Source organism: Leptonotus elevatus, chromosome 3 (assembly GCF_054856555.1).
Source record: "Leptonotus elevatus isolate MCC_2025b chromosome 3, RoL_Lele_1.0, whole genome shotgun sequence".
Classification (NCBI taxonomy): domain Eukaryota; kingdom Metazoa; phylum Chordata; class Actinopteri; order Syngnathiformes; family Syngnathidae; genus Leptonotus; species Leptonotus elevatus.
The window spans coordinates 28,428,473-28,456,472 of record NC_141241.1 but is presented as its reverse complement, the minus strand read 5'-3'; the positions used below and the strand labels follow the sequence as shown (position 1 = coordinate 28,456,472).

Genomic DNA, 28,000 nt, shown 5'->3' with positions numbered 1-28,000 from the left:
GTAAATGTGTATACATAGCATTGTAACATTGTACCTACAGTATTTGTCCTATTACCTTTCAAAGAAAATTGACGTAGCAGCTTTTCAAGATAAATATAGAGTAATATTAAAACAAAATATTATTGCTTGATGAATTGGTTTTAGCATCTGAATGTCAACGTGCCCATTGCATCCTTCAAATTTTCTCATGTGGTCTTCAGAGCAAAACAGTTATGGACACCCTTGCAACAAATGGAACTTGCCTTGGTGAGAGAGGAAACCATGAAATTATGGTCACATGTTCTTTCTTCCTTAAAAAAGGGGAATGAAAACGAGTCTTAACACTTTCTTAATGCACAGGAAATCAACAACACAATGCAATGCAATACACAATGCTAAGCAAAAGTAAACAATACTGTCTAGGCAGCAAGGCAGCAATTAAACTTTGAAGCACACAAAGATACAATTCTTATCAAACAAGGTGACATGTAAGGGAACAAATCATTTACAAATGGAAGAGAACAGCCTTAAAGACCTCTGGAATTCATACATGCAGATTTGGTTCGGTAATGTAATGCTAAACTGCTCAATTTGATCGGTATGACTTAAGATTTCATTCACTTTTATGGGTTTATGGCATGAGATTATGTACACCAGAAGGCCTTATCTTTATATTAAGAAACATGTTTATCCATCGAAACAGCAATTACTCTCAGCTGCTGCAGTTTTCTGTTTTCATTCTGATACCAGCCAAAAAGGCATCATTGTTAAAAACGAAAAAGAAAAAAAAGACAATATCTATACTCTCGCTTAAGCCACTATACGCAAAGCAAACAGGTTTGTGTTGTTGATATAGTCTCCTCTTTAGCCACAGTAGAGACCTAAACTTTGATGGTGAGACAAGTTAGACAACCCCAACTGAAGCCAAACGTGAACTTCAAAAGAGGTCACGGTACTAGATGACCAAGATACATGTATTGATGCGTTGAGCAGATTTGTTCAATCCAGTCCCAACGGTGTGTGGACGTGTCAGTGCCCGGGGAAAGAAGGCTGGAGTCTTTGGTAATGTGAGTTTATATCGGGCTGGGACTGTGCATGCGTGTTTTCAAAGGGCAGAGAAGCGTAGTGTTCAGCAGGAAAACAAGTTGACAGCAACAGCTCTTCTGAAGCATTGCCTGCAGACCAAGCACAAACAGTTTTCTCCTTTTTACATATATGAAGGGACCAACACTTTGCTAATCAACTCCCATCAAAGACCATTTTCTGGTTTGTAGCTAAAGCCATAATGCCTTACATTACATATTATTAAACTTTATTAGGATATTGGGGGGGAAAAAAGCGACAAAGCTATTTCCACGTCATTACTTTTGCTTGTTATGAAATCACCATTGATTGGGTGGTACATGCATTCCCCCATATTTCTGAACATTACGTTATGTAAAGGACAACCAATGAATAGTACAAAATATACAGCGCATATTGGTTCAACAAATTGTTCAAATATTATGGCAATTGATTTGATTTTTTTTTTAAATTTAATATAATTTACATGCAGTTTCCAATTTAATTTATGAATTTAGCTTCAAAAACTCTTTGAATTTCTGGACCCTCTATTCTCAATTGAACTGCTGAATCTATTTTACGGTTCCCAAATATCAAAATATCATACATTTTGTTATACTTATGTTTAAAGATAACTTATTCACATCAAACCTTTTATTTATTTATTTATTTTTCGCAGTTTGAGACACCATACATAGTTCATTCAGATACAAAACCAAAATTTTGGCCCAGGGTCCGACCATTGAAGGACCCCACATGATACCTTTAAAGACAGAGAATCAATTTTATCATAAGATACATATTGCCATCTATCACTCAAACAAGAACATTACCAGGAGTGAGCAACCCCCCTGACACCACATGTGTAGATCTTATGCAGCAAAAATCGATGATTAATTGTATCTAAATCTGTTTTTGTGGATGTTTTTTTTAGAGTAATAAAAATTCCTATTGTAAAATATATATATTGGGCATTGCAGTGGTTATTTCATCCATGAATTTCATAATAGCTAATCTTGTTGACTAGTTTCTTCTAAAACCTTAAATGTTATCCGAAAGTACCCTCCATTCATTTAGATGGAAAAGTGGAACTAATGATGGAAAAATGCACAAAAAGATCACTCAATAGCGCCACCTCGGCATGCAGTACCCTCCATTCATTTAGATGGAAATGCGGAACGAATAATATCCAATGGGAAAATGCAAAAAAATAAAATAAAATAAATCACTCAATAGCGCCACCTAGACATGCAAGTGCCCTCCATTCATTTACAGGGAAAAGTGGAACTAATTATATCAAATTGAAAAATGCAAAAAAAAAAAAAAAAATTTAATCACTCAATAGTGCCACCTAGGCATGCAGTATCCTCCATTCATTTAGATGGGAAACTTGAACTAATGATATCAAATTGAAAAATGCAAACAAAATGTAAAAAAATAATCACTCAATAGCGCCACCATGCATGCAGTACCCTTTATTCATAGATGGAAAAGTGGAAATAAATTCACTTGGTATAAATGTATGCCTTAGCATATTTGCCATGGATATATTTGCAACGTAGAGTCGGAGGTGGGATTCAAACCCGTGACCTTCTGGTTTCTGGACAATGCACTTAACCAAGTGCGCCACTGAACAGTATCAGAGAGCTGGTAATGATAGTCAGTTGGATGTATGGAATGCTTTCAGTATTCCCACAATTAGATTAAAAGTATAGGTCAGAGGTTTAACTACACCTTCTATAGCAGGGGCGAGCAAACTCGGTCTTCGAGGGCCGGAGACCTGCAAGTTTTGGAGGTTTCCTTCTTCCAACACAAGCTGATTCCAATCAACAGGATTGTTATCAGGCTTAAGCAGAGCTTGCTGATGAGCTCATCAAATATCAGCTGTGTTGGAGAAGGGAAAAATCCAAAACCTGCAGGACTCCGCCCTCAAGAACCGAGTTCCCTGTTCTATAGTATCCTTAAATAAAGTCATATCCAAACCATTGTTATCTGTATACCATTTACTTTTAAATACACTAGCAATCTTTATTGCTTAATTTCCATTATAATACTCTATGGATTTATTTTTGTCAAGTTTATTATTTCTTCAGTGAGTGGTGTTGTTAGGCCTATTTTAGGGTGGCTGAAGCGTCCTTTGGATGTAATTATGAGCTTCGTTTACATCAGCAACATAAACAGGGTCCCAGGTTTGCCTCATTAGATCCGTTTTAATGACTTCAGTTTTTTTAAATTTCACAGTCTGAATGTTGTGAAACAATCACAGGATTTCTCCATAGTTAGTAATGAAAAGTTGTAAAACTTGGTAGACGATCACTTATGTAACTCACTGTTGTTAAAAGTTAATTTGCAAGAAACATGAAGTCGACACATATGATATACCTTCATGGCCCACATAAAATGATGGCCTTAAATTTGACACCTGCCCAATAAAGTCAATTGACCCCATATGACCTTCTGGGCTTAGTAGGTCAATGTTGAAGTCCAAACATATAAATACAGTCTTCTTATTAATTGTTTGTTTCTTCTTCTTTTTTTCCATACATTTCAATCATTTGTTCCTTAAGAATTTCTATTCTACATAGACGAGCGTTATAGACACAACTCATGATTACATAGTATTCTCCACCTCAATTTATATTTGTTGTGGTTATGATTTTATTAACCCACACTACCAGGGCAGTGTAGGTGGGCGGGGCAGAGCTGCTGGAGAGTAGGGCTCATTCAGCAACACCTGCATGACATCAGCAATCAGTTAAGCTGGCTCCAAACACTCTTACTTTTTTTGTTGAGATTTCAGTTAGTTTTCCCCCATCGTGGTGATTTTGTGTTTTTGCCTTTTGTAAGACGATTTGTTCCCTTGGGGGGGGGTCTCCAATAAACTTTTTGTTCACAATTCTACAACTGGGTCTTTGTCCCATTGATCACACCATAACACTATTGTTATGACTTCCAACTTGTCATCAACCCTTCCCACTTGTTTACATTGCAGGCTACATATAAAACCACACCTCCTCCCCTTTTGTTCTTCCTGTTAACAAAAAATATGTGATACCCCTGCAATTCATAATCATTTCATTTTTTTTACCATTTAACCAAGTTTCTGAAACAGCTACAATACTGAGCTTAGTCTTCAGCGTCATCGAGACATGCAAACTGCATTGAACTAAGACGTCTATTGATTATCCTTTTGTTTCTTTCAATTTTTATTTTCATATCTTGTAATGTTATATGTTCAATCAATCAATCTGGAAGTCATAGACCTTGGAAAAAATTGCACTCAATCTTTTGCTACTTACTGTAAATGTGCAATTGAAAACACACCTACAAATTTTTTTTTTCTGTTCAGTACATGGTATGGAAAAAAGTTTGTTTCTGTTTCCAAATCACACTCGATCAAGTGTTATTTTTCCATAGTTAATGTTGTAGTTCTCAAGATCGGTTTTGTTTTCAGGACTACTTGTTAAGTGTCTCAGTCTCATCTCAAAATCAAAGGCATTTTACTCGATCTTGATTCACTTGACTCAGATTTTTCATCAAGACCAGTCAGATTGATGTTTGAACGACATGTCAAGTGTATGTCAGGTGTGCACTCGATGATCGCAATGCATCCCCCTTGCGCAAAATGCAACCCCCCCCCCCCAGTGTAGAGCCCTGTGGCCCACAACAAAAAATTGTTTGACATCCCTGGCTGGTATATAAGTACAGGTATTATTATTATTTTTTCATACTCTTAAAAGTTGTTCACTTTTATATGTGTAACTATACTTTTTGGGGTTATGTTTTATCGTTGTATGATGTGAGTTGACTTGCTTGAAATTTAGTGGAGACTCGACTTGGCTCCCTTGGATTTTGCTACAGTAACTTGGGACTTGCTTGAAACTTAAAGCTTAAGACTTAGTTACGATTTACTACCTCCTGCTATTAGTGGCTGTATAGGCCAAAAATAACATTTACCGATCAAAATCAATCTCCCCCAAAAATCTCTCACATACACACACAAAAAAAGAGGATGCGCAAAGGATGTTGTGCAGCTTACCAGAGTCCATGCCGGACTGGGTTCCAGTAATGTGGTGCCAGTAGGCTGATCTGGGCAGTATGGCAATAGGGGTAGATGGGTAGGAGTTTGATTCTGAACCTCGAAAAATCAACTGGAAATTAAACAGACAACATTCGTAGTAACTATTATGTAACATTGAACACTAGACAGGACGTCTGCAGATTTAAACTAATAAATTGATTTTGTTCTTACAAAACTATGGACTGGTAAGAATCTAAGTTCTGAACTTTATCCAACAAATGGGGCTATTCGTTAGTGTTATTGATCTGAAGGTTCCAAACAGCTGAAAATGTCTCGAAAAGCTAAATAAAACCGCCAAACATCTTGTTTCTTCCTTAGTGCTTTAAGTTATAACATTTTGGGACAGTTTTAGGATTTCACTCTTTTGGGTAAATCTTGTCATTTTATGAAACAGACCTTATTAATGGAGAGATTTTCACAACTCTCAACTTTTTTGGCATACTATAGATACACAAGCTGTTCTGAGATATTGCCCCTGTATTGTGCAATTGCTGCACTTTTGTTGGCTATCTATTCATGTAACCGATTTTTGACAATAGAGATCTGGACGTCACGTGACTATTTCTCTGAACACGCCCCCCTCTGGCAGGAAAGTATTGGCGCAGCGTTAATGGACTACAATGGCGCGGAGGGCAAAAACTAGCGTTTATCAGTCAACTTTCCACCCAAGAGCATTGACAGTTACGTTGATGAAAAGGACATGATATACATATGCAAGGTGGACATGTTGGATTGTCGATGAAGTGTCAGGAGGTTTTTTGGCGACACTGCTAATCTAAAATGTCGGTGAGTGCTTTCAAATCTGATCATACAAAGTCTTTACAAGTTTGTACAATCCGGATTTATTTCCCCTTTATGTGTGGTCAAAATGCCATCGAAGTTAGCAGTTTCACTCAAGGCTCGCAGTGTTATTTAGGTAGCCTATATTAGCAATTTAGCATCTGCCCAGCACCGCCATTATTTATGCCGTAAAAAGTCTTCTTTTTGCTGTTGGTCATTTATTAAATTTAACTGTGTAATATCTATTAAACCGTAGCAGCACAAATGAACAAAACTGATTATTTCCCCCACATTTTGCGTGTGTTAACAGTTAGCATCTGCACATTTAGCCAACATGTACAAAGTGCAACATTGGCAACACATCGTTTCCACTTTTGGTAGGTAGCCTGGAGTATGCTCAATTCTTTTTTTTTGCCTCTTCTCTTTGTGGCAGCTGGTCCACAACAGCTGTCAATCATTGTTAAAGTCTGGCATTTGCCATTTACTCAAAGTTGCAGACGCGTTTTCTATGCTGCCAGCGCAACCATTTTGGGACGCGTGACGTCAACATCAGGATCTCTATTGAGTTCTTGGTCAGTTTTTGTGAACAGACAAAACGGTTGTTGTCCAAATGTTGTCTATAACCAAATTGTACAGTACACACACTGTGGCATCGGCCATTGGTAGCTTTCTGAACCCTAAGTTGGAGGTTTGGGCATGTAACGAATATTGCCAGTCATCCTCAACGTTTTCTTTTTTTTTGTTCTCCTTTCTTCAAACATTTCACTCTTGGAAATATGCGCAAGGTCAACCCGGGGTGGGGGTTGAGAGATAGCAACTCTCCCCCTCTTTTTCACCCTCGCACACTTTTGAAGTCAATCACCACCCATGTCACCAGGATGTGAATGTTTGCTTTTCACCCATCAGAACAACAAGTTTATGGCACCAGTATTTTATCGGGGGGCTCCATCATCTCCCCTGTCGAGTTTGTGGATTAAATCAAAGATAACTCCAAACCAGATGGCCCTGGTTGAACCCAGGTCAGTCACATTCCAGCGTTCTCGAAAGTTACATGTGACCACAGCGCCTTTAAGTGGGGACGATCGGAATTGTCCTCACATGACCCACAAAGCAATCTTACACATTTCACCTAAGAAATTCATCTCATACAAGTGAACTTACGCAACTGAATGTTTCACACTATGTGAACTTACGCACAACTGAATGTTTCACACCATGTATATTTTGTTTGTGTTTGGAAAAGAATGTCATATGTATTTATTTTTTAATTTATTTTTTATTTTTTTATTTTTTTTTAAGAGCTCAGTATTGTTCATTCGGAAATGTCATCATCATTGCTCTTTATTTTTTATTTTATTTTATTTTTTAATATATATATATATATATATATATATATATATATATATATATACATACACATATATATATATATATATATATATATATATATACATACACATATATATATATAAATATATATATATATATATATATATACATACACATATATATATATAAATATATATATATATCAATATATATATATATATATATATATATTTTTGTATGTGGGTGAGAATGTGTATGTGCGTGCGTGCGTGCGTGTATTTGTTAGCTCACCAAAAACCTATTAGAAAAAATCCCATACCGTTCACCTAAACCGAACACCGCCGTCAGGAGACCTGAGGGGACCCGAGGGGACCAAAGAAAACCAAGGAAGGTGAAATCCAGCACCAACCAGACACCACCTACCGGGCCACCCACCAGAATTCTTCCCCAACCCAAGAAACATCTAAATTCCAACAAATCCAAAAAAAAAAAAAAAAATCAGGGAGACCTCAAGAGACCGAAGGAGAGACTGAGGGAAGGAAGGAAGGACAGACGAAGCCGAGTGAGATCCACATACACCAGCCTCCACCGATTCAATGACCTGAGGAGGAAGCAGATTGTGTCTGAGTTTCGGTAGATGTTGGTGTGGTGGATCTGGCATGCATGAAAATCTCCACCAAAGAGGGGAGCCGTCGACCCCCGCCAGGACAGAGCAAGTGCAACACCTCAGGGCCCCCCAGGCCGCGGCAGCGCCAAAGGACGACCCCCGGGCCCCGCCAGGGCCACCGGCCGGAGAGCAAACCCAGGAGCAGGAGCGCCCCCCACCCCAACACGGCCCGCGCCCCCGACCCAACACAGCAGGACGGGGCACCGCAGGCCCGCCAGGCACCCCACCGGCCTCCAACCCACCCACCCCCGCCATCCACCCCAACCCAGCCCCAGCCGCCCCCAAGTCCCCAATCCCCCAGACACCCCCCACCCCCAGCACCCCCCACCCGCACCCCCCCCCCAACAAAGCCGCCCCCCCGACCCGACCCCGACCAACCGGCAGCCCCCCAACCCCCGACCCCCAGCCCCCGGGGACCACCCGCACCCAGGCACCGGCGCCGACGAGGGGCCGGACAGCGGAGCGGAGAGGGCAGCCGCGCCCACCCCCCGCCGCGTGGAGGGACGGAACACCGGGGGCAGAAGGGGAGATGGGGGCACCGGAGGACGGCCGACACCCCCGAACCCCAGGCCCAGCGGGGGAAGGCCCCGGTCGTCACCCCAGCGTTCTTTGTGGAAGTTAACCCGTTACTGAGTCCGACAGCTCGCCGACTGGCGAACTCTACCCCTAAACCGTGAATGTGACCCCACCCAGTGTATATACAAGTGTGTGTGTGTGGGGTGCATTAAAATTAGGAGCAGGTGAACCGGAGCCGAGGGAATATTATAATATATATGATATTCCCACGCTCCGATCCACCCGCCTCCCAAGCATGTTACTGAGCGTATGTGGTGCATTAAAAAAAATAGATAGGGGGTGGGGGGGGGGGGCGGGGACACGGACAGGGGACCGCAGCACTGCTCTATACCGCGGTCCCCAACCGATGGCACCCCCACAAGCCCCCCCCCATTAAAATTGGAGGGGAGTTGTAGGGTGAAGACGGTGTTTCCACCCTACCCCACCCCCCAAGTGTGTTATGTGCCCTATATGTCTATAAAAGTGTATTGTGCAAACCTAGTGTAGTGAGTTAAGAGGAGCAACCAGCGGGGCCCTCCCCAACCGGGCGGGGGCAGGAGGCGCACCCGCCCACCAAGCCCCCACCCACCCCGGCGGGCATATGGGACCAGCCCGGCGGGGCGATAGGGCTCGCCCCCCGGATACTGGGTCCCGCCCGAGGTGCCAGGATGCCCACCGGAGCGGGGCGGGCACGACATCAAACCCCACCCCCGCCGGCCCCTGGAGCACCGAGACCCGGGCCATGGATGGAGCCCCCGGCCCAGGGGAGGGGAAGGAAGGCGTACCGGGGAGGGGGAAGGAGACGACAAGAAGGGCAGGGGGCAGCGGCAGGGCCGCAGAGAGAGGGGGAGAGGAGGAGGAAGGGTGACGAGGGAGAAGGGACAGGGAGGCGGAGGACGGGCGGGGAGAGGCGAGGAGGGAGAGGCAGCAAGGGGGAGGAAGGGGGAGGGGAGAGGGAACCACCGGGCACCCCGGCGGCCCACAGGCCCCGAACCGCGTCGCCGGGCCCAGAGCGACGGACCGCGCCGGAACGGCGCCGCCCCAGACACCAGGGAAAGCCCCGCAACGCAGCACCCCCCAAGAGACCCAGGGAACGGCCAAGACGCAGCCGCCACCCAGCAGCCAACAGAGGGGCAGACCCGCCCACACCCAGCCAGGGGGGACAGCACCCACAGAATTAACCCACTGGCATGCCGTGAATCCGAATATCAACCCCTGGTGCCCATCGGAGGCGAATCCGCTCGATCCCGCTGGCAGCAGCCAGGTTCCTGACTATAAAAACACAACCATTAGTTACAAATTGCCAAATACAGAAACATCAATGCAAGTTATCACGCTGCTGTGGCTCTCGCTAACAGGCAGAATCAAGTAACCAGGTTTAGGTTAAAAAATTCTATATACGTAGACCATGTTTCTTTAAATTTTGACATTTGGTTTTTATTTGAGGCAGATATTTTTTCCATTAAAATGTGATTTATGAGGTGGTTAGACCATTGGTCGATATTCAGAGTTTGTTTATTTTTCCAGTTAACAAGAATTATTTTTTTTGCGATAGTAAGGGCTACAAGTATAGATTGAAATTGTTTATGTGGTAAGTCAGTTGTTGTTAAGTCACCTAGCAAACACAAGTTTGGAGAGAACGGTATCCTACAGTCCAAGACAGCGGAAAGTTTTTCTAAGGATTTAGTCCAGAAACACATAACCAGAGTACATAACCATAAAGCATGAAAATAAGTGTCTGTAGTGTTTTGTAAACACTGGAGACAAATGTCGGAGTCTGAGAGTCCCATTTTCTTCATCATATATTGAGTAATGTATGTTCTGTGAATAATTTTGTATTGGATAAGTTGTAAATTTGTGTGTTTTGTCATTTTAAAAACGTTTTCACAAACTTGAATCCAAAAGTCAGATTCCGGCGCTATAGACAAGTCCGTTTCCCATGTAAAGACGTTTTATCAGTATATGAAAGTAACTTATATATTTTTGAGAGTTTTTTTGTTGTTGTCGGAGAAAGCTTGGTAATATCTTTAGCTAAAACAGGCGGTTGGAGCGTACCCTGAAGTGTTGGAATTTGTTTCTTTATCATACTTTTAACTTGCAAATAATGTAAAAAGTTTCCGTTTTTTATTTTGTATTTTTGGAGCAAGGATGTATATGATATAAACATATTATCTGAGAAGAGATGGTGGAGATGTGTAATTCCTTTCTGCTCCCACACATTCAAATAAAACGATTGGTTGTTAATTTGAAAGTCGGGGTTATGCCATAGGGGAGAAAGCCCGCAGGGCTCCACTTGGGCTTTTGTCATTTCTAGTGCCTTCCACCAGGCAGTCAGGGTGGCGGAAATCATTGGATTTTTAAAGCAGTTATGTCGCTTAATCGATGTTGTAATAAAGAGTAAATCTAGGAGTCTGAGGTTATTACAATCCTTCTGTTCTAGTTCCAGCCAACAGTTAGTATCTCTATTGGGTTGTGCCCATAAAATAATATATTGTAGCTGGTTGGCTATATAATAGTGCATAAAATTTGGTGCCTCTAGACCTCCTTTGGATTTATTTTTCTGAAGAGTAGATAGACTAATCTTTGCTTTTTTTTTATTCCAGTAAAATTTTGTAACGGCTGAGTCCAACAACTGGAACCAGTTAGCCGTAGGTTTAAATGGAATCATTGAGAAAAAATAGTTTATTTTGGGTAAAACTTTCATTTTAATAGTGGCTATTCATCCTATTAGAGAAATAGGAAGATTATTCCAGCGCTCAAGTCACTATAAATGCTATCCAGAAGTGGAGTAAAATTTGAATTAATTAAATCAGTTAATTTAGGTGAAATTTTTATGCCTAAGTATTTTAAATTACCTATAGGAAATGAGTAGTGTGGGTCCTGGCTTGCAGGGTTCCATGAATTTTCTGTAATAGGTAGAAGTGTTGATTTTGTCCAGTTAATAGAATAGTCTGATAACTGTGAGAATTTAGTTATTAAGTTAAATACTTCCCCTAACGAAATAGCAGGCTTTTCTAAATAAGGTAAAATATCATCGGCATATAGATTAATTTTATGTTCTGTTACCCCAGAGTGAATTCCTTGAATCCTTCTTTCCTGGCGTATGGCTAATGCAAGCGGTTCAATAAATATTGCAAATAATAAAGGCGACAGTGGGCATCCCTGTCTTGTGCCTCTCTGTAGAGTAAAACTCTTAGATATAATCCCATTAGTAGTAACAGTAGCTTTAGGAGAATCATATAATACTGACACCCAGTGAATAAATGACTTCCCAAAGCCAAATTTATTTAAAACAGCAAAGAGGAAGGACCAGTTAACTTTATCAAAAGCTTTTTCTGCATCCAATGATTATAATAACTGCCTTTTTATCATGCCGCTGTGACATACTAATAAGGTTAAAGAGCCTTCTAATATTATTAGTAGAGTGACGCTCTTTAATAAAGCCTGTACGGTCGCTATGAATGATTGTCGGGATTACTGTTTCTAATCTAGATGTAAAAGCCTTAGTGATAATTTTAATATCAGTGTTAATTAGTGAAATCGGACGGTAACTTGATGGAAGGGTGGGATCTTTTTCTGGCTTTAATAAAAGTTTAATTGCTGCTGTATTCATGTGTGGGCGTATGTGACCATTAGTTTTAATTTCTGTTACTTCTCTTAAGAATAGTGGAGCAAGCATTGACCAGAAGTGCTTTAAAAATATAGCCGGATAACCATCCGGGCCAGGTGCTTTGCCATTTGGCATACTATCTAGAGCACTGTACAACTCGTTTATAGTAAGTGGTGCATCTAACATATCTTTATATTCAGTAGTTAACTGAGGTATATTTAAGGTACTGAGGAATGCCTCAATATGCTCTGGGTTAGGCTTATTAGTTTCTGTTTCTTTTTTTTTCTTAAGAGCTCAGTGTTGTTCATTCGGTAATTTTACCGATTTGACATGTCATCATCATTGCTCTCTCTCTTTTTAATTTTTTTAAATTATTTTAATTTTGTATGTGGGTGAGTATGTGCATGTGCGTGTGTGTATGTGTGTGTGTGTGTGTGTGTGTGTGTGTGTGTGTGTGTGTGTGTGTGTGTGTGTGTGTGTGTGTGCGTGCATGTGAGTGTGTACTCATTAGTTCACCTAAAACCTATTAAAAATCCCATACCGTTCACCTAAACCGAATACTTCAGAATTCAGCTAGTCGTGAGGTTGTCAGGAGACCCGAGGAAGAATCAAAGAAATGAAAGGAAAGTGAAATCCAGCACCGACCAGACATTACCTACTACCCACCGGGTTACCAACCAGAGTCTTTCACCAACCCCAGAAACATCTAAATTCCAACAAATTAGGGAGACCTCAAGAGACCAAAGGAGAGACTGAGGAAAGGAAGGAAGAATAGATGAAGCAGAGTGAGATCAACAGACATCAGCCTCCACCGATTCAACTACCAGAGCAAGAAGCAGATTGTGTTTGAATTTCGATAGATGCTGGTGTGGTGGATCTGACATGCATGAAAACCTCCACCAAAGAGGGGAGCCGTCGATCCCGGCCAGGACAGAGCAAACACAACACCTCAAGGCCCCCCAGGCCACGGCAGCGCCAAGGGACAACCCCCGGGCCCCGCAGGCCGGAGAGCAAACCCAGGAGCCAGGAGTGTGTAACGATAACATGTTTTGCTTGGAAGAACTTGGCTTGCCAGCCTGACCAAATTTAATTATTAGTTATTAATTCTTTAAATAATTTGGAGTTTAAAAGGTCTTGGAGTTGAGTCGAGTCAAAGAGGGAGGGGTCGGTCCTCCCTTCTTGAACACGTCCCACAACTTTAAAACAGCCGGCGCGAGCTTTGTTCATTCTCTCGTCTTCCGCCGCTGCTCCCAGTGCCGTGCCACGTTCTCAACCACGTGGCACCTTTGTTCCCTCAACGACCAAGTGTCTCGGACTTAGAGATTGCACCGCAGCCGCCGTGCACCAAATCCCGGCGAGCGCCCTCACTGTCAGACGGACACATCCTGTGTTTTTTTGTCAGTTTCATATTTTCCTTTTTTTTTTGTGTTCGTCCCACCTCGGCAACACAGTCCGCGCCAAACTTTTCTGTGACTCCGTGTGTCACCCAGCAACCACAGTTGAACGGACACGCGTAATTCCTGTGCGTCAACCAGCACCTGCTCCCAGTGTCCCATCGCAGCAAGAGCCAGTTCAATGGCTGATCTCCCTCGGGACGCAGACACGCAGCGGATCTCGGCCTCAGTAGCGGGTTTTGGCCAGCTGATACGCGGATCTTCTCGCGCGCCGAGAGGACAACTCCGGCTGAATTCTCAACCGCGCCTGAGTCGAGCTGTGTCGCCCCTCGTCCGACTGTGGAACAATTTTTATAATTTTTATTTTTGCCTTGTTTTTTGGAGCAGTTTTTTTCGTCTTTCTTCAACCGATCTTCCCTCCATCCGCTCGATCCAACTCACTCCAGTAAGTTGAACGTCTCATAACCAATTTGACATATCGTTGGTGCAACTTCCATTTCAAACATCTCACAGATTTGGCAAGTCAAACCTTTCCTTTCTACCTCGTTAAATTGTTCCTTTCTTATTTCTATTAGTTTTACTTTTATTCTTTTCCCCCCCCCCACCGTATGATAGTTAGGTAGACAGTATTTTGATTCTGTATGTGTAACCGTAGTGAATAAAGTTTTTTTTAAATCTAGTTCAGTCTCAATCCTGCTTGTGTCCGAGTGGATTAGTAATTATTTTAGTTATACAAAGAACCACAAACTTTGAATGTGGCGACTTCAGATTATGAATAAATAAACGAGAATTTGGATTTTATTCGTTGTGTTTCTCCAAACTGAAAGTTAACAAATTGAGGTAATTACGACTTCCTCAAGCGCTGATCAAATTACTATTTCGTCCAAAAGACAACATCAGTTATCGCTACAGGCATAAATAATTGTTGTGCCATAGTCATAGCGAGGGATCTCACTCTGCTTTTTCTCTCCAGCTCCAGCATAGCCTTCTTGTGCTGCTCAGCAATTGCCAACGTGGAAGAGTGAACCATTTGATATATCTGTTCTCCTTCTCTGGTCTGGAACGTGTAGAGACCTTCACCGCTGTCACAGAGCCTATTAAAGAAAAAAAAAAGAGGAAGTGAAACAGAAATATTGGGATGAAAATGGGCGCATTGCATTATACTGTATCATAATCAGACACTGAAACAAGGCACACCCGTGACAATAAACGTTACAGAGAATGGAGAATGGTAAGTTCCTGGTTTAGTTGCATTGAACTGGTATTAAATATGTGGAGTGCATGCCTGGTGGAGCGGAAATTGTATAAGACATTGCCCCTGGGGTGGTAATCCAATAAGAAGGTTAAAAATGCTCTTAATCTAAATCTAAAGTGAGGTGTGAGTTGACTTTCCCAGTATTTGAAAACTGTTATCACTTGTGTCCACAACTTCTGATCTGAATTTGTTCAATCAAGTCTGAGTGTGGTCACCTTGACCTATAGCTCATGCACAGTCACAACAAAAAGACATCAATGGAGCCCCGATATGTCGATTCACCATAGAAACTGATATAAATATGTCAATACTTCCCCTTTGGAATTGGAAGCCCATATGTGGGCAGAATGTCTTGTTTCAGTTCTGTGGAGATTGTGTTCTTGTTTGTTATGGGTGTTCTTGTTCTTGTTGTCTGTGGTTGGTATTTTTTGTCTTGTGTTCCTGTTTTTTTCCCTTCTCGTTATGTCCAACCCCATCCAGCTGTGTGTGTCTTCCTTTCCTCAGATGTTTCTCATTAGTGTTGGTGTATTTAGTCTGTTGTATTTGTCTAGTCGGTGTGGGTGCATTGCCTATGTTATGTGTGGAAGTTTGTGCGTTAAGTCTTCATCACAGCCAAGTCGTCTTCATCACAGCTAAGTAACCATTGTTGCAGCCAAGTTACCATTGACACGCCAAGTAACCATTGACACGCCAAGTAACCATTGACACGCCAAGTAGCCATCGTTACCGCCAAGTAGCCATCGTCACCGCCAAGTAGCCATCGTCACCGCCAAGTAGCCATCGTCACTGCCAAGTAGCCTTCGTCACCGCCAAGTAGCCTTCGCCACCGCCAAGTAGCCATCGTCACCGCCAAGTAGCCAACGTCACCGCCATGTAGCCATTGTCACTGCCAAGTAGCCATCGGCACAGCCATGTCATCATCGCCACAGCCAGCCAAGTAGTCATCGTTACAGCTAACCCAGTCGTCATCGTCACAGATAGCCAAGTCGTCATTGTCACCGATGGCCAAGTCGTCATCGTCACAGATAGCCAAGTTGTCATCGTCACAGCTAACCCAGTCGTCATCGTCACAGTTAACCCACTCGTCATCGTCACAGTTAACCCACTCGTCATCGTCACAGCTAACCCAGTCGTCATCGTCACAGATAGCCAAGTTGTCATCGTCACAGATAGCCAAGCCGTCATTGTCACAGATAGCCAAGCCGTCATTGTCACAGATAGCCAAGCCGTCATTGTTACAGATAACCAAGCCGTCATTGTCACAGATAGCCAAGTAGCCATTGTCACTGCCAAGTAGCCATTGTCACTGCCAAGTAGCCATTGTCACTGCCAAGAAGCCTTTGTCACAGCCAAGTCATCGCCATAACTAAGTCATCGGCACAGCCATGTCATCATCGCCACAGCCAGCCATGTCATCATCGTCACAGCTAACCCAGTCGTCATCGTCACAGATAGCCAAGTAGCCATCGTCACCGCCAAGTAGCCATCGTCACCGCCAAGTAGCCTTCGTCACCGCCAAGTAGCCATCTTAACTGTCAAGTAGCCATCGTCACTGTCAAGTAGCCTTTGTCACAGCCAAGTAGCCTTTGTCACAGCCAAGTCATCATCGCCACAGCCAAGTCATCATCGCCACAGCCAAGTCATCATCGCCACAGCCAAGTCATCATCGCCACAGCCAGCCAAGTCTCATTGTCACAGCTAACCCAGTCGTCATCGTCACAGATAGCCAAGTCATCATCATCACATATAGCCAAGTCATCGTCACAGATAGCCAAGTCGTCGTCGGCACAGATAGCCAAGCCGTCATCGTCACAGATAGCCAAGCCGTCGTCGTCAAAGATAGCCAAGCCGTCGTCATCAAAGATAGCCAAGCTGTTATCGTCACAGATAGCCAAGACGTCATCGTCACAGATAGCAAAGCCAACGTTGTCATAGATAGCCAAGCCGTCATTTGTCATCGTCAAAGATAGCCAAGCCGTCATCGTCACAGATAGCCAAGACGTCATCGTCACAGATAGCCAAGCCGTCGTCGTCAAAGATAGCCAAGCCGTCGTCATCAAAGATAGCCAAGCTGTTATCGTCACAGATAGCAAAGCCAACGTTGTCATAGATAGCCAAGCCGTCATTTGTCATCGTCAAAGATAGCCAAGCCGTCATCGTCACAGATAGCCAAGACGTCATCGTCACAGATAGCCAGGAAACCATAGCAACCATAGGCAAGTCACTCCACAGCAAGTCAAGTTAGATCCCGTCACGTCACGCTTGTTCCAGTCATGGTGACCAGTCAACTCACGCCGTGTCTAGTCATGGCGACCAGTCTACTCATATCCCGTCCAGTCATGGTGACCAGTCTACTCGCATCCCATCCAGTCATGGCGACCAGTCTACTCGGTCCTGTCCAGTCATGGCGACCAGTCCAGTCGCGTTCCATCCTGTCATGGCGACCGTCCAGTCGCGTCCCGTCCAGTCATGGCGACCAGTCCAGTCACGATTGTCTACTCAGCTTTTTCTCTATGTTGCATTAAAGTTCCTCATATTGCACTTCATTCATGTCTCTCTGCCTTGCTTCCCCGAATTTAGGTCCACCATCCCTCAACAACTCACGCCCACCCTGACACAAAAAGTGGTTTGAAATGATATTTTATTTAATAATAATAATAATAATAATAAACAAGAAGCACTGCTGCACAGAGGAGGAAACAAGCATTTAATTTAGGAATGAAAATGGTTGTTTCAATGCATTACTCTTTGATACACTGATTCAACATTTGATACACTGATTCAACATTTAAACACATTTTAAATCGCAAAGTAATATATATTGAATAACATCTGATTTTCTTTTATGTGCAATTCGGCATTTAATGCAGTTTAAATGTACAGTCTTGATTACAAAGGATTAACATTTCTTTCTTGAATAACATCTGATTTTCTTTTATGTGCAATCCGGCATTTAATGCAGTTTAAATGTACAGTCTTGATTACAAAGGATTAACATTTCTTTCTAAGTCAACATTTTCTGCAGGAGCAGTGATGGGATATGTGCCCCATCCACATCACATTTGGAAGCAAAAATGACAATTAGACTGGGGGTGAGCAAATAATAATTTATTGTATTATTGTAATTGTTTTCTGTCATGTGTTTCTGTAACCAGCATGTCACCTGCATTTCAATGAGCGTCAATTTTAAAGAAATTTTCATTATTCACTGGGCTGGCCCAATTCCTATAACATACCCCACAACTAGTGGGGATCAACTGTATATGTAACATATTAGTCTGTCTATCAAAAGGCTGCAATAAAAAAAAGGATCTGATTAGATCGATACTGTATGGGACTGTATGCATCAAGTCTTACCTTCCTGTCTCGAAGGTGAAGCGAGTGACATCACGTCCATAGCGCCGTAAGGAGCAGAGTGGCCAGGTGACCAGTTTGGTACGGGGCTTGTGAATGTCCCAGAGGTAAATGTTCTCATGGGTGATCTGCATCATGCACTCTCCATAGATGTCCAAGTTGGGGCAAGGTAGGAGGAATACATTAAAACGCTCTAGGGAGAGGCCAAGCAATGACATGAAGGGTGTAAGTGGTAAAGAAAAAAAAAACTGTAATTGATTTACTAATGACTTACTAATTGACTGACTGACTTACTTTCTGAATTTCAAGCATTTCTTCCGTTAATCGTCAAGTATTGTCGATGATGATGCCCACATTTCGTGCTTTTGCATATACATCTATGTTTAGCTAACTAGGAAGCTTAGCGGATTAAATCATTTTATGATCGCGGTAGTGTTTGGAATGTGCTCAGAATGATAGATGAAGCATCTGGTTTGTCAATTCTGATTAAAATGTTCAAATGCTATCCCAAAAGCTTGGCCTCAGTTGACCAAGCCTGCTTCTTGCGCACGGAAGGAGCGGGACTCTTGACCACCTGTCCCGCATGTTTAAAAGCCAGCGCACCAACAACATCCCGCTCTCTGGTCTCTCTCTCTGGCCCACGAACTGCTCCTGACCATCACGATAGACGTGGTCGCCGAACACGCTGAGAGCGACCACGTGGCTTCTTTGAGCCCTGGACTTGCAACCACACCGTGCGCCCCAAAGCGCGCATCACGCAAGGACTAACTGTTCCTGCCGAGAGCCGATCCACCCACCGTTCGCTCTCTGAATCACGCGTCATCCCGTCAACCGAGTCACACGCCGCCTGTGACGCACTGAGTGTGCCCGCGATGCACGGCCGTCCACCCAAACCAACTGAACTGTATGGGCTTCACCCGCCTCGGATTTCGCTGCGGGCATTCTAGCCGCGCGCACCCCGAACACTAACCGGGGACTAGTGCCATCTGAGGAACTGTCGCGGCCTCCACGCCACGCGCGCACATCACCACCAGCCGGAGACTTCGCTGCGGCCTTCCAGCTGCGCACGCACCGACCGCCCTCGCCTCCAACGGGACTACCGGCTGAGTTTTCTTCAACTGAGGACAGCGCTCGCCGAATCCCTCTCTTCCATGCACCTGAACCAGTCCGTAAGTGCGCCTTCATTGCAATCTGACCATACAACTGGCGCATCGCTTTGATCCAAATAAAAAAGGGATTGACAGATCAAAACGCTTCCATTTCTCCCTCCCACCCCAACTTACAATTTTCATTCTTTTTTTTCTTAGTTCGTTAGGTTGCATGTTTTCTTTTTATCGTTTATTCGCATTTTGTTTCTTTAATGGGTTAGGCTGAGTGATACTGTCTGTGTGATTACTAAATTAATTTATTGTCTAGAAATTCCATTCAGTTTTGAATCATTTGTGTCTTTGAGTGGATTAGTAATTCTCTTACTAAAGCAAAGAACTCCATAATTAACTATAGTATCAACTTCAGATTATGAATACTTGATAATAGGATTTTCATTGTTTATTTTGCTCCTAAAACAAGCAAAGTTAACGTGGTGCCCCCAGAGGTTGCTGAGGAAATTACATCTCCCCTCAGTACCGTCAAAATTACTTGTTTGCCAGTACGGCAACCCAAATAATCACAACACCTCGGTATGCCCATGGAAAATATGGATGAAGTGGCTGGGGATAGGGAAGTCTGGGCTACTCTGCTAAAGCTGCTGCGGAGAGACATAGTCTCCCCAGCTTGTCCTGGGTCGTCCCTAAGGCCTCCTGCCGGTGGTGTGGGACATGCCCGGAACACCTCGCCAGGGAGGGGTCTAGGAGGCATCCGAACCAGATGCCCAAGCCACCTCAATTGGTTCCTCTCAACGCGGTGGAGCAGTGACTCGATTTTGAGTCCCTCCCGGATGACCAAGCTTCTCACCCTATCTCTCAGGGAGAGCCCGGCTACCCTGCGGAGGAAACTCATTTCTGCCGCTTGTATCTGGGATCTTGTTCTTTCGGTCACGACCCACAGTTCATCATCATCATCATCATTATTATTATTATTACTATTATTATTATTATTATTAATATGGCATCACAAGTAATTAAAGTAATGTTCTTAAAAGTGCATGTTAATATGTGTTTGATGATGATTCAACCTGTGTGTTCACATTGCATCCCAGCTGCCAGAAGATCTGGTTCTCCCATAATGATGTCACTGACTTGTGCTCCCAGACACTCACTTGACAATGTCTTGAACCACTCTTCTGCCTCCAGTTCTATGGAAAACAATAGCCAAAAACACAAACGGGGATTTCTTAAAGTACGTTTCTGGGTAGATTAAATCAGTAATTTCATCCAGTGTTTTATGAGACATTAGCAAACTGTTAGGCTGCGTTCACTGCAGCTCAGTTCCGAAGTATCTCATTTTTTCATGCAGTGTAAATGGTACAATTCCGATTTTTTCCACACCAGACCTGGGCCTCTTTCGTATGTGGATATAAATTGGATATGTGTCTGCGATGCGTCTGCACCGTAAACGCTCTTCCGCACGCATCCGATTCATACTGATCAAAAGCCTGATATGCGCTCTGCGCGGGAGGGAGAGAGTGCTTGGAAGGGAGACTACTGTCATGTCTGTGAATATATACAAAGCTGTTTTGAGTAACAGTGTTAACTTTTATTTGTCTTAAATTCTATTACACTTGAAACTTGAAGCATAAAGTTGACATGTGTGGCGATAGTAGAAATTCAGCCCTGCAGACGGTTCATCACGAACGGCGATGACGCGAAGTCATCTTCGGCAGACTTAATATTTCTATTACCTCTTCCAACCTCGCTACTCTGGCAACATGAGATGAAAAAAAATACGTCCAACGGATTTCTGTTGCTGTTTGTAAACAACACGTTCAAAACTGATGCACGAGGAAGCCGAGGACAGCTGCCAAACAGGAGCAAACGTGAAAGCAGTCCAGGAGCGCGGGCGTTCGCACAGCTGAATTTGCATAATGTATGCAGACAAGACACATAAATCGAACTCCTAACACGTCTGCGAAACGAGTCCACCCGTCCACCGATCTGTAGCGTGCGTTTGCACAGTTAAATTTGCATATGACATTGATAAAAGTCGCTTTCCTCGGCGGCTTGGCTGGTTGCGAAACGTTGCGAGTCGGGTTACTTCCGTGAACACTGCAACGTGACGTTGTTTTAGGTGTACGTCACTCAACGTGTGCTCTTTGCGCGTGCGAGTCGCATCACATTAGATGTCGCATTTGTTTTTGTAATGCGGATGGTATATAAAATGATCGGATTTAACAAAAAATCCGAATTGGGCATCACGCCCTGCAGTGTGAACGTAACCTTAGTGACCATTTGGTGAGCCACGGGAAATTGTCCGAATTCATTTAATTGAATCAAAAATATTTTTGTACCAGTTGGAAATTAAAAATGTAGCCACTATTTTGGACATTTATAATTGGGGTTGTATAGAGAGATTTTTTTTCATCATGGCTCAATGAAGATCAGGAAACACTGGATGAGATGGATCATAGAGAAAATAACACTTTGTCAATCATTCTGTGGTAGAAGTATTGGACTGATTAGTTTCAGTGTAATATTTTTTCAGCTTTCTTTGCATCAGCAATAGAACACATTGTTTAACATAGACATTTATCATCACAAATATCAACATGTATTTCTCTAAACATTACCTGATTCACAAGTGAAAGTACGTGAGGTGTCGTCAGGAAAAACAATGGACACTGCTTGTCGCTTGGTATCCCGAGGCAGTCGTGTGACACTCTTAACATTGCTAATTTCTGTCACCTAGTCAACAAATAAAGGAAATATAAGGGATTGGGAGGGGGTAAAAAAACCGCACACACAATGATGAGTGAGAAAATGAAATTAGTTGTATTTATGAGATGTTTTTTTTAAGATATCTGTTTTGTGTTGTATGTCATTTTTCTAAGTCTAGTTGATCACATCTTTAGTTTGTTTAGAGTGATGCGAAGTTTTTGTTTTGGGTGTGAAAACTTCAAGTTACTTTGAGATATACAGTGTATTTGTTGAGACTGGTAACGTAATTAATCTTATGTCTGTTATTTTACTCCCTATTCCCATTTATTGAATTGAATTGTATTTCGAACATGCATACAAATAAAAACTGTGAAGTTAAAACTAGTGAAAAAAAATTATAAGAAAAAAAAACAATTGAAGCAAACAAAAACAAACAAAAACAAACTTAACATGAAATGAAGCAACAAGAGACAGTCTAGTAGTAGTAATTCAAATATGAGAAGGAAGAAATATAAAGGTTTTTGTTCCTAAGTATTTTTATTATTTATACATTTTGTTAAGTATGTTGTTAAGGCATTGTGAGTGTGGACGGTTGTTAGTCTCTGTGTGCCCTGCGATTGGCTGGCAACCAGTTCAGGGTTGCCAGCCCTGCCTACTGCCCGAAGCCACCTGGGATAAATAATATACGTTTTTGGGAGTGCAGGACAAAGTATTAAAAAACGTATTTATATGTTTTGGGGTTTGAATGAGTTAATTGGTCAGATGTCGAGGCTCATCATTGCTTCAATGACTCTCTCTCTCTCTCTCTCTCTCTCTCTCTCTCTCTCTCTCTCTCTCTCTCTCTCCTCTCTCTCTCCTCTCTCTCTCTCTCTCTCTCTCTCTCTCTCTCTCTCTCTCTCTCTCTCTCTCTCTCTCTCTCTCTCTCTCTCTCTCTCTCTCTCCTCTCTCTCTCTCTCTCTCTCTCTCTCTCTCTCTCTCTCTCTCTCTCCTCTCTCTCTCTCTCTCTCTCTCTCTCTCAAATTGTGCTAATTTGGGCACCTTACGGGAGCGCTTATGCACAATGGATGCACATATCCACATGCATTCCATACAGTATACACACGCACACGCACACGCACACAGACACACACACACACACCTTAGGACAGGATCTGATAAGGGCAGACTTCTCATCAGGATATTTCTCCAGTCGACGAGGCCCCTTTACTGGACGACTTCTTGAAAACTAACCAGCAACGGCGATAAATCTGTAACATGCACAAAAGCAATATTTTGATGTTGCACAGTCATTAACAGAAAAAAGACTCAATTAATTTAATAAGGGTGTTACTAGTTAGGGCCCAGCAGGGACTACTGCAAGGACACTATTGTTTTTGGAGAAATGATTAGGGCCTGCACAGCGACCGGATGACCGAGCTTCTCACCCTATCTCTTCGGTAGAGCCCAGACAGCATGCGGAGTAAACTAATATTGGCTGCTTGTATTCTGGATCTGGTTCTTTCTGCCACGACCCACAGCTCGTGACCATAGGTGAGGGTAGGAACATAGGTAGGCCGATAAAACGTGAGGTTCACCTTTTGACCCAGCTCCTTCTTCACCACAACGGGCCGATGCCAGTCCGCATTACTGCAGATGCTGCAATGATCCTCTTGCATTTGTGAACAAGACCCCAAGATACTTGAACTCCTCCACTGGAGGCAGGCTCTCATCCCCAACCTAAAGAGGACACTCCACACTTTTCCAACTGAGGACCATGCTCAGATTTGGATGTGCTGATTGATTTTCATTCCAATTGCTTTGCATTCGGTTGCACACTGCTCAAATGAGAGTTTGATATTGGGGCTTAATGAAGCCAACAGTACCACATCATCCGCAAAAAGCAGAGTTGCAATACTGAAACCATCAAAACGGACCCCCTTGGCTGCGTCTAGGAATTCTGCCAATGAAGGTAATGAACAGAATCAGTGACAAAGGGCAGCCTTGGCGGAGTCCAACCCTCACTGGAAACGAGTCTGATTTACAATGTGGACCAAATTCTGGCATTGTTCATACAGATACCAAACAGTCCGTATTAGGGAGTTTATTACCCCATACTCCTAAACCACCCCCCACAGAACTCCCCAAGGGACATGGTTGTAAGCCTTCTCCAAGACCAAAAAACACATGTAGACTAGTTGAGCAAACTCTCATGCACCCGGGAGGACCCTGGCAAGGGTGTAGAGCTGATCCACTGTTCCACAGCCAGGACAAAAACCACACTGCTCCTCCTGGATTTCAGAATCAATTTCCCGATGGACTCTCTTCTCCAGCAACCCTGAATAGACCGTACCAGGGAGGCTGAGGAGTGTGATCCCCCTTGTAGTTGGTACACACCTTCCGGTCCCCCTTCTTGTAAAGGGGGAACACCACTCCAGTCTGACAATCCAGAAGTACCATCCCCAATTGTTGTCAAGGCGTGTCAACCAGCATAGCCCCACAACATCCTTTAGGAACTCTGTGCAGATCTCATCCACGTCTAGGGCCTTGCCACCGGGTTAGGGTTTGTCACAGTAGGAGTTGGAGGACCCAAATGCAGGGAGGCAGGAGAACCACGGCAGGGATGCATGTTATACTGAAAACAATTTATTTAACAAAAACACTACCAGGGGTACTGGGTGAACAAAACCAACAAAGATCTGAAAAGACCAAAAATCAAAGTAACAACAAAACACCAGTGGTGACAGCAACAATGATCCAAACCAGACAGAGGGGAGACAGGAGACTATATACACACACACTAATGACACAACAAGACACACCTGGGGCAAGACACAAGTGGCTGAGGGCACGGATTGGTTGACACGAGGAAGGGCAGGATTACACTCAACAAGACCAAGGGAGACACACAACCAAAAACAGAAACCAAACATGACAGGGTTAGGGTTTAGGGAGCTTTTTAACCATTACTGTGACATTAACATCAGAGATAGGGTAGCTCCCCTCGAAGTCACCAGTCCCTTCTTCCTCAAAGGAAGGCCTGTTGGTGGAATTGAGAAGGTCTTGAAGTATACCCCCCACCGTCTGACAAGGTCCAGAATCGAGGTCAATAGTGTCTCACCTCCACTATACACAGTGTTAATAATGCACTTCTTGCTGCTCCTGATACGCCAGATGGTGAACCAGAATTACAGTAAAGTACCACTGATTGTCACACCCACCTAAGTGGGGCAAAATTCTTTCTCCGCATTTGACCCATCCCCTGAGGGAGCCGTGAGGAGCAGCAGCAGTCACGCTCAGAAATTATTTGGTGATCTAACCCCCCAATTCCAACCCTTAATAGTGTGTCTCAAGCAGGGAGGCAAATACGTCCCTTTTTTATAGTCTTTGGTATGATCTGGCTGGGGATTGAACCAACAACCTCCCAGTCTCAGGGCGGACACTCTACCACTAGGGCACTGAGCTGGTAGAATTTCCTCAAAGCTGTCCGTAAGTTGCTTTCCATGGCCTTAACAAACTCCTACCACACCTGAGTTTTTGCCTTGGCGACCGCAGAAGCTGCATTCCACTTGGCCAGCCCGTACCCATCAGCTGCCTACGGTGCCACACATGCCAAAAAGCCCGATAGGACTCCTTCTTCAGCTTGACGACATCCCTTACCGCTGGTGTCCACCAACGGGTTCGGGGATTGCCAGCATGACAGGCACCAACCATCTTAGAGCCACAGTTCCGAACGGCCACCTCAGCAATGGAGGTGCGGAACATGGTCCACTATGACTCAATGTCCCCCACCTCCCCATCGACGTGGGTACATTTCTGGCAGAGGTCCTTCTGACACAAACTCCTTCTGACAGGGAACTCTGACAGATGTTCCCAACAGACCCTCACTATACATTTGGGTCTGACAGGTCGGACCGGCATCTTCCCCCACCATCAGAGCCAACACACCACCAGGTGGTGATTGGTTGACAGCTTTGCCCTTCTCTTCACCCGGGCGTCCAAAATATGCAAGTTCGATGACATAACCACAATATTAATCATTGAACTGCAGCCTACATGGTTCTGGTGCCAAGTGCAAGTATGGATCATTATATTTGAACATGGTGTTCGTTATCGACAATCCGTGACAAGCACAGGAGTCCAATAACAAGACACACTTTGGGTTCTGATCGGGTGGGGTCGTTCCTTCCTGGTCTCACTGTCATTGCCATGTGAGCTTTGAAGTCCCCCCAGCAAAACGATAGAGTCCCCAATAGGGTGGGCACTCTGAACTGCTCTTTGGTGCTTAAATCAAATCAAACTTTATTTATATAGCATTTTCCATACATAAAAATGCAACTCAAAGTAGACATGGCGGGGCACAGAGAAACCATGTGAGGGAAAAGCACCCAAGGGGAGCTCATCCACACTGAGATGGATGACAGCCCACGGCCACAGGCAGCAGTGCCATCCCAGAGACCTCCAGCCCAGATTGACCGTTGTAGATCCCACTCAAGGTGTAGAGCTCGACCCAGTCCCCTGGGCCTAAAGAGCCTCCAGGATACTGCCTAAACAATTGCAAACGAACGCTACAACTTCTGTCTCTGTAATAACTAGAGATGAGCAAGTACAGCACTATCTGTATCTGTTCGACCATCTAAATGATCTGTATCTGTAATCTGAGTGGGCGTGGCATAAACCAGAAATGGTCGTGGTTTGACAAAAATGGGTGGGGCTTACATCAATACATTACTGTATTGTTTTAGTACGAAATTGAAAAAAATATGTAGTTTGAAATTTATATGGATAGATCAAAAATGTATATTTTTTTGTTTATTTGAAAACTATTGACAGTCTAATAAATATTCAAATCAATGCTTTTGATTACAAAAGAAGAACTATTTAAAAAAAATGATAAACAGAAAATATATGTGTATGAATAAATATTTACAAAACAGTCAGCAAGGGAACTATTTAGAAAAAAAATTAATTACCCAGAACAGGAATCTTTTTAAGTCTTTGAGAACTTTTTTAGTATGTGGAAAAGTTGAATAATATGAGACATTTAAGTCCCCAGATACGCATTTCATTTGCAGAATAATAATGACAACAAATAATAATGACGAGTGGCCCTAAATTTACAATATACTGTATGTTATCAATTCCACCAAAAAACATGTTGATCTCCCAGGAGAATTTTTCTGAGTCCTTGGGATAATTGAACTAAAGAACAAATGTTCCTGCCTTGCACCCAGACACCCCACAAATCTTGATGTTATTCCTGTATCGTAGTACAATACCATGAAGTGCTATTTTTCTCATTACAAAACACTTTCCACAAATTTTTGTTTGTGGAAGCCTGGAATGTATTAATGGCATTTCCATTCATTTTTAATGCACCCCAACGTGCCACTACCCTAAAATGGCCAGGGCTGTGAGGGCCCTTTATAGCTGTTTGCAGCTCTAGTTTTATATTAGACTTTAATTTAATCCCACTTGAAACAAAGCATGAAGTAGACATTTGCGGTGATAGTAATAATATAGCCATGCAGACGTTATAAGTCACATTTGTTTTTGTAATGTGAAAAAGATCACATAAAAAGATCGGCCTGAACAAAACAAATCAGAATTGGCCAACATGCCCTGCAATGCGAACGTAGCCTTACAGATTCTTTAAGGTTTATTAATATTAAATCAATTGCTATTTTTTGTTGTTGTTGTGGAACAATGGGCACGAATGTTTCAACAACATTAATAGTACCATGATGACAGTAATTTTGTATAATTACCCAGAAATAATCAGAACAATTCCACTAGATTAAAAAAAAAAAATGCATTTCTAGTTAACTTAATAAATATGATTATTTGAATGCAGAAATTGTTAACTGTATATTTTACTTACCCCGAGCTTGCGACTGCGCATGCGTACATAGCCCTGCTTGACAATGTCGTTGAAGTTTGAGGCCATCTCTGAGTATCATCTAGATGTTTCCCTCGCTCCCTGAATTGAATATGATGGACATATCCTACTCCTCTCTGATATAAAGCTGTTTTTCCTTTTCCACGCGCTGCCCTCCTCTCAACTTTTGTTTTGGTTCTATTGGAATTTTCAGATCTGTTGTCATCTTTTGACTCTGCAGTGTATTCTCCTTGGTTTGTGCTGTTTT

The 28,000-nt window shown here is 43.1% G+C and overlaps 1 protein-coding gene across 1 annotated transcript; it reads right to left on the bottom strand.

Moving 5' to 3' along the window:
• Positions 1-22: 22 nt before the first annotated feature.
• dok4 (docking protein 4) lies at positions 23-28,000 on the bottom strand. Its single transcript, XM_086071659.1, is given in 9 exon segments — positions 23-1,154; positions 5,081-5,192; positions 14,413-14,551; positions 18,070-18,259; positions 20,240-20,359; positions 21,791-21,905; positions 23,017-23,082; positions 23,084-23,125; positions 27,736-28,000. Coding segments are annotated over 9 exon segments (996 nt in total). The 5' UTR covers positions 27,802-28,000; the 3' UTR covers positions 23-1,008.